General features: G+C 34.2%; 2 protein-coding genes across 7 annotated transcripts; both read left to right on the forward strand.

Moving 5' to 3' along the window:
- The first annotated feature begins 889 nt into the window (after positions 1 to 889).
- LOC106296498 (methyltransferase-like protein 7A) lies at positions 890 to 2,581 on the forward strand. The gene is made up of 6 exons (XM_013732641.1): positions 890 to 1,183; positions 1,272 to 1,367; positions 1,439 to 1,657; positions 1,821 to 1,917; positions 2,012 to 2,074; positions 2,188 to 2,581. Exons 1-6 carry the CDS (start codon positions 941 to 943, stop codon positions 2,382 to 2,384), a joined length of 915 nt encoding a protein of 304 aa, XP_013588095.1. The 5' UTR covers positions 890 to 940; the 3' UTR covers positions 2,385 to 2,581.
- Positions 2,582 to 4,289: 1,708 nt separating this feature from the next.
- LOC106300802 (methyltransferase-like protein 7A) lies at positions 4,290 to 7,317 on the forward strand. 6 transcript variants are annotated; one of them, XM_013737034.1, is made up of 9 exons: positions 4,290 to 4,545; positions 4,635 to 4,730; positions 4,804 to 5,022; positions 5,099 to 5,195; positions 5,279 to 5,341; positions 5,420 to 6,152; positions 6,358 to 6,453; positions 6,679 to 6,801; positions 6,916 to 7,317. In XM_013737034.1, exons 1-6 carry the CDS (start codon positions 4,330 to 4,332, stop codon positions 5,614 to 5,616), a joined length of 888 nt encoding a protein of 295 aa, XP_013592488.1. In that variant the 5' UTR covers positions 4,290 to 4,329; the 3' UTR covers positions 5,617 to 6,152; positions 6,358 to 6,453; positions 6,679 to 6,801; positions 6,916 to 7,317. The 6 variants fall into 6 exon arrangements, with proteins under 6 accessions (XP_013592488.1, XP_013592485.1, XP_013592484.1 ...); XM_013737031.1 differs by having other exon boundaries at positions 6,358 to 6,801; positions 6,896 to 7,317; XM_013737030.1 differs by having other exon boundaries at positions 6,358 to 6,801.
- Positions 7,318 to 7,637: the final 320 nt, after the last annotated feature.

Consider the following 7,637-nt stretch of genomic DNA (forward strand, 5'->3'; position numbering starts at 1 on the left):
AAACAAAAAAAATAAAAATCACCTTATATATTGGGTAAATAATCCGGTTAGCTTTAAAATTACATTGGTAAACTTTAAGGTTTGGTCCGGTTTAGACGACTTATTCTGGCTGATAATGTACAACAGACGACTTAATATTTAGTCGTCTGTTTTCAGACGACAAAATATTAAGTCGTCCTAGACCCTAAAATGAACCCCTAAACTAAAATGACTAGATTAACTAACTAACCACGTTATAAAATCAAATTATACTTAAATAGTGTTTACTATACACAGAAATGAACACGCATAAGTAATTTTAAAAATTTTCAAAAACGGTTTTAATGCTTTCCAAAATCTAACCCTAAGAATACATACAATACTACAACATATGTTGATGAAACATAAGCTAAAGAATATCATGACTCACTACTACTTTCACTCATCTATGCTGAAAACAATTGAAATTTGTTATATCTTAATTTATACCTCCTAAGACATATGTTAATTACATAATTCCCATTTTTCACTTATCAAAATATTTTTTACAAAATTTTTAAATTATGTTTAAGACTAACTGTCCAGACGACTTTCAGTTAAGTCGTCTGGACGACTTATTTTCAAGTCGTCTAAACAGACGACTTGCGAGGGGTAGAAACGTAAAAAGAATTCCGTTTTTTTGTTTGGTCACAAGGGGATAGTTGTAATTTCAATAGCCTTTTAGGTTACTTTTGCCTTTGACCCAAGTTGGGGTATTGTTTTGGGTTTGACTCCAAGTTTTGAGTCACACTCGGCAATTCTCCCCACAAATTAAGATGCTAGAAAGTTCCAAACAAATTAAAAAATATATATATATATAAAATAAAGATGCATGCTATGGAAAGACGGTTATAAAATACGTTATGGTGTGCAATGAAGATATTAGAGAATCAAACTGAGACGAGTAGTTTGAGAAATAGCAATGGCCATCCTGAATTTCACACCTTCCTCAATGTTCCCGGTGACCATAGATTCAGCTCGAGGAACAAGAGTTAGAGGTTCTGTCATCAAAATGCAGAAGAGCCTCAATACTACGGATCCTCCTGCCTCACCTGGTTTCAGCTTATGTACGTGCGGAAGAAAGCATTTCCTAGGAGAAGCTACGACGCCGTTTCTTCCAATCTCTCCTTCCTACGCTGCTCCATCCACAGCTCCAAACTCAACGGTTGCTTGTAGTGAACTTTGCTGCTAAATTATAGAAGAGGAATACAATACCTATTTTATCTAATTATCTATATCTTCATTTATATCAGGAAGTATTGAACCAATTGCGTCCTCCTAAGCCTGACTGGTATTTTGAGCTCTATGGTTATTTTAGGAGCGCAGGGATGGAAAGATATGAGAAAGAGGTTAGTGACTTCATGAGATTTGCATGCATTCTTTCTTTGTTTCTAACGTTTCATTCTTCTTCTTTTGTCAGATTGCTGTTTACAAGAGGAAACTCTTTGCAAATTTGGTGGGAAAAGCAGAAACTGTTTTGGAAATTGGTATTGGAGCTGGTCCGAACATCAAGTACTACAACAATATTCCAAACGTCTCTGTTCTTGGTGTGGATCCAAACCCTAAGATGGAAAGTCACGCACTCAAATCCGCTATAGAAGCAGGAGTGAAATCCGAAAACTTCAAGTTCATTCACGCGGTAATGGCCTTCTTCATATTTTGTTCTGAACAAACGTGAATCAAACAAGAAGAAATCATGAAAACTTAGAGAAAACGAAATTCAATCGAAGCAAATACTGTTTTAGGGTTTATATATTGATTGTGTGGATTAATTATTTCTTGTTTTTATTTGTGTGGACTAGGTCGCAGAATCTATGCCATTAGAAGATGCATCAGTTGATGCAGTTGTTGGAAGTCTTGTGATGTGTTCTGTCTCGGATATCCCTCAAACACTCAAAGGTAAATTGTTTAACTCCCTTTAAATCGAACATCTTACTTCAGATGTCAAATCAAAAGAAAACAAAGCTCATCAAACACTTTGGTACATGTACAGAGATAAAACGGATCCTAAAACCAGGAGGGCTTTACCTCTTCGTGGAACATGTTGCAGCAGAAGGTATCACTTTCGACTCATGAGGAATCCATCATAATCCATTAACGCATAAATGACATAATCCAAAACGTTTTTTGTTTTGTTTTGTTTTGTTTTGTTTGTTTTGTGATGAGAAGATGGAACATTTCTAAGGATGGTGCAGAATGTTTTGGATCCATTACAACAAGTTGTAGCCGACGGATGTCATCTAACGAGGAGCACAGAAGACTACCTTTTAGAAGCTGGGTTCAAAGGTGGTGTAGATATCAACAAGGTCTCTCTTTCTGCCTTTTACCACTTAAGCCCTCATCTTTATGGAGTTGCTTATAATTAAACAAAAAAAGCTGGGAAATATCTGAACTCAGCAGCTCATCTCTGGACTGCACACAAGGCTTTCTTTCATGTTTGAAAATATCAACGTTTTCAGCACTCTGTTTCTAAATCTCTGTTTATGATTTAGTGTATGTAATTGAATAATGCTTCACGAGCAGAAAATAATGTAAAATGGTCTGAAAGTTTGGAACTTTGTCTTCTACTAATCCGAAAATCTAAAATGGTAATTATTTAACTTTGAAAGAGACGTTGCATGAAGAGATTACAATATTTGTGGATGGAACTATATTTTCATCTTCGGTGTTTTGATTATGAGCAATTAAGATTTTTAATTTAGCAATGGCGACCCTGCATTTTTCACCTTCTTTACTGGCCAAGAAATATGTAAGTTTCTACGTTTTCAAATCGCTTTCTTATGTTGAGATCTATGTTTTGTTTCAAGACAAACAATAGTCTATAAGTCCGGAAGAGTTATGAATTATGTTTATGCTGATTTCTAACATTGTAGATAAAGGTGTTTATCGATTTAATAAAGTCTTTGAGTTTTTATATCGAGTCTTTCAGGTATTAGGTCATTTTAGAGGAAAGTGAGCAACGAATGCACTTAAACGAGTCGAAAATGTCATTTTATGGGACATGGATGTGCAGGTGTATCATAAGTATAGCATTTCATATACGTTCCACCGATAAATTGAGCTCAATGTTACAAAATAGATAATGTAGTTAGTTTTCATGTGAAACTGATTTGAAGTCGATCCAACGGTGCGATCAAAAGTTGTACTAATTGTAGTGAAGACTGGTCTATTAGGCAAGAAGAAAAATCCAGAGCCATATCGATAGATTGTTGTATGGATTGATTGATCCAGTGGTCGAGACGAAACACAATATTTTCTAAATCTCTGTTTCTAAAACTCTGTTTTGATTCTAAACTATCACACTGTGGATTGAGTCTGAGTGTTTATTAGATAATGTTTATAATTGAATAATGTTTCATAAGCAGGAAATAATTAAAATTTTATATATTAAAACAAAAGTCATAACCTTGATTCATGTGTGATTTTTTAAAAAAATGGACATAATAGACATATTTCTATAAAGTCATGTTACATTTAATTTCTAATATAATCATTTAAATTTTAGGTCTACCAGAAATTTTTATTGGGCTATTAATAATTGAATTTAAAGAATAGATGATCCATTAGATTTATAGATAGTATAAATTAAATAAATATAATTTAATGTTGTAATACTATACCTTCATATATTAAATATTTAAATATTTGTCGATGTTAACTTTTAAAATTATAAAAAAAAAAAATTAAATAACAAAAATCATATTATCTAACAATGATTAATATTTACTACCTTAAACCAATGAAAACAAATTTTAAACTATATAGTTTATTTTAAAATTTAAACAAAAACTAAATTTTAATTATTTACTCGATAATATAAATCTATGAAGCGAAAAATTTAATTTTTTAAAAACTTTTTAAATTTCTGAAATGTTATAATATCTTTGAATATGACAATAAAACAATATTTTACTAATATTTATATATATAGTTATGATTTTAATAATAAAATAATAATCCGAAAATATATATATAGAAGAAGATACAAATACATGTGAAAATTTAAAACAATTTATTCAATGAAAAAAATATACCGTAAACTTATTATGTTTTAAAAATTGATAGACACATATATTATAATATATACCAATTTAGAATTGAAAACAAAATATTTATATAAAAATAAATAAAAACAAAAGTCTGCGCGGTTACGCGGATCGAGATCTAGTATAGGAATTAAGTAACTTTGAATTTTTGAAAAAGATGTGGGGACATAGAGGTTACACATGTGTGGATGGTAGTATATCTTCACCTTCCTCACTCTTATCCTTGGTTTTGATTATATGAGTAGTTGAACGTTTTAATTTAGCAATGGCGATTCTTCACTTGTCACTGATCTCCACTATTACATGTTCACAACGAAGAAGAACGACTAAGGCTTCACAAGATTCCGTCAAAACACAGAAGACTCTTATTGCGACAAACTCCGGCTCCTCCTTCAGATTATGTCCCTGCGGAAGAAGGCATTTCATAGGAGCTGTGCCGCTTCTTCCCCTGTCTCCCTCCTACGCTGCTTCTAGCTCAACGGTTTGTATTGAAAATATTTAGGGTTTATCTGGAGATTGATGAGGAGTGCATGCATGCATCCTCTAATCATCTAAATATCTTTATATCAGGAAGATTTTAAAAGTTTGCGTCCTCCAAAGCCAGACTGGTATGATGAGCTCTTTGCTTGGTCTATGGATACTAGTATGGAATCATACGAGAAAGAGGTTTAGTCTCTGACTTTCTTTAGGCCTTTTGATCGTTCAGTCTTGTGAATGTTATTGTGTTTGTCTTTGTTAGATTTTGAGTTACAAGATGAAACTCTTTGATAATTTGGTGGGAAAAGCAGAAAAGGTTTTGGAGATTGGCGTTGGAACAGGTCCTAACTTCAAATACTACTCAGCTATTCCAAACGTTTCTGTTCTTGGTGTTGATCCCAACGCTAAAATGGAGAGTTATGCGCGTAAATCCGCAGCACAAGCAGGGCTGAAACCAGAAGATTTCAGCTTCATTCGTGCGGTAAATTTTGTGATATTCATGTATCCTTCTTGGCATCCCTTGATGCAACGTTTCATGTTAAATCTTTTTGACTTAGGTCGCAGAAGCTATACCATTAGAAAATGCATCGGTTGATGCAGTTGTGGGGACTCTCGTGCTTTGTTCTGTGGCAGATGTCACTAGAACGCTCAATGGTAGTTTGTTCACTTCTTTTTAAATCCAATATAATAAGAAAACAGTGCTGAAAGACAGGCTTGGTTTCTATGGTTTATTACAGAGGTAAAACGGGTACTAAGACCGGGTGGGGTTTACCTTTTCATAGAACATGTTGCAGGAGAAGGTATCTATTTTGACTCGAAAAGATTACACTGCAGAATAATATGAAGCTGAAACCATATTTTGGTCTTTTGATGTGTAGATGGATCATTTTTGAGGTTAGTGCAGAATGTGTTGGACCCATTGCAACAAGTTGTTGCTGATGGATGTCACTTGACGAGGTGCACTGGAGATTATATTTTAGAAGCTCGGTTTAATGGCGGTGCAGATATCAATAAGGCCTCTCTTTCTAGCTTGGCTTACTTAAGCTCTCATGTCTATGGGGTCGCTTACAATTAGAAAAAAAAAAGGACAGTGTCTTAGACTCATCCTTAAGGTATGCTGATGATTGTACATACACAATGCTATAAATAAATTTGATGGTTTGTGGCCTATTTTATAGAGTATAGATAAGTCTAATATCGATATGGGTGTCATTCTTGAATTAGACTACTATTGTATTATTTTAGAAGCTTTAGTTTTCAAAGTATAACTCTGCAATGTTTGAGGTTGAGTTCCATGTCCTGAGATCAGATCTCTAGAACTCTGGAGACAATTCAAAAGGCTAAGGTCTGAGATTGTATGATAATTGTGGCCATTATGATGATGACTCAAGTGCACTCAACGCTTTTCCTCTGTCATCACTCACATATTCGCCTTGCGGTGCAATTAGAGCTTCACGAGATCATGTTCGTGCTGACACTCTAAAAAGTCACATTCCTTTAGGCTCTTCATCCAGATCGCTTGTGTTCATGTGGAAGAAAACATTTTATTGAAGCAGCTAACTGGACTTTGTCATTGCTTCCCATCTATTCTCCTAGTGCTTCGTGATCAAGGTGATTTATATTTCTTTCTCTATATGCATTTTATTTATAGGCACCAACAAGGATTTACTTGTCAAGAATGTGTTCGTTTGGCACAAAGATTTAACGGATTGTCTCCAGATGCCAAGTTTGGTACTCTGACTGAATAAGATATATCTGAGAACCATTGCACTTGGTATGTGGAGAAAGGTAACTGACCTAGACTTATCTGCACCAGGATGTTTCAGAAACATTTCATCCTCAGGGGACAGATTGGTATAAGGAGCCTTTTGCTTGGTTTTTGAGCACAGGGATGCGATCCTATGAATCAGAGGTAAGTCTTTTGTGTCTTGGATGCATCACTCTTTGATCCCTTTCTTGATTTTTCAGTTATATTTTTAATTACTATACCTTCTCATAAATTATTATACCTTCACAAAAGAGAGTTTTCTGTTTTTATGTTTGTGTTATTGGATAAGATCGCCTATTACAATAGGAGACTTTTCGATAATCTGAGTGGTAAAGCAGAAAAAAGTGCTGGATATTTGTGTTGGTACAGGTCCTAATCTGAAGTACTATTCTGCAATGAAAACTTCTGTGTTTTCGGTATGAAACCTGAAACCTGAAAACTGCACATTCACATTCATGCAAGGAGTGAGTGTTAAAAGGATGTTTTTTAGTTGTGAGACCTCTCTTCCTTTTGTAGTAAACCCCTGATGTTATTTCACTTCATAGCCCTTGAACTCAAAATGGTAGACAAATTTGAAATCCAACAGTTTTGTTTTTGGGGGTGCAGATGGATCTTTTTTCAGGCATTTCCAAAAACGTTTTGGATCCATTACAGCAAGTAGTTGCAGGCGGAAGTCATCTAAAGAGAAACACCAGTTTATACATTTCGGCTGCCGGTTTTGATGGTGGCACAGAGATCAATACGACGGCAATGTATAGCTTCCCTTGGATAATAAGACCTCATGTCTATGGAGTGGCGTACAAGTAACTATGCAAGTAACACGCAAGGTAATATAAAGATTCATGAGCTGATTTTAGAAAATCTATAGTTCAGTTTTCAAAACAGTCTATTTTATGCAACTCCTACTCTTTGTTACAAGTTATGCAACTCCTTGTTACTCTTTGTTACAAGTTATAACTTGTAACACAAGTCTCACACGAAAAAACACCATAATCTCTTCTCCTTTAAGCTATTTCGAGGCAATTATCTTGACTCTTGAACCTCTTTACATAGTTATGTGGTGTAGTGGTTGAATTTTTATTGAATCAACTTTATATCTTAGGAAATTACAAAAGCATTGAAAACTTTTAAAAAAATTTTAAAACTTAGTTTATTAAATTTCAAGGTTATCATTCTTGTGAATTTTCGGAATGTTTCTAAGCGAGATGTCACATTGACATCTGAACTCGTTGAAGGTTGGTAGTATCCATTGACTTTCACTCGCCTACTCTGTTTTAATTATGTTTTTTACGCTCGGCATTCTTAAAGAAAATTAGTGCAATCAGAGA

The sequence above is a fragment of the Brassica oleracea genome, chromosome C6, assembly GCF_000695525.1.
Source record: "Brassica oleracea var. oleracea cultivar TO1000 chromosome C6, BOL, whole genome shotgun sequence".
NCBI lineage: Eukaryota > Viridiplantae > Streptophyta > Magnoliopsida > Brassicales > Brassicaceae > Brassica > Brassica oleracea.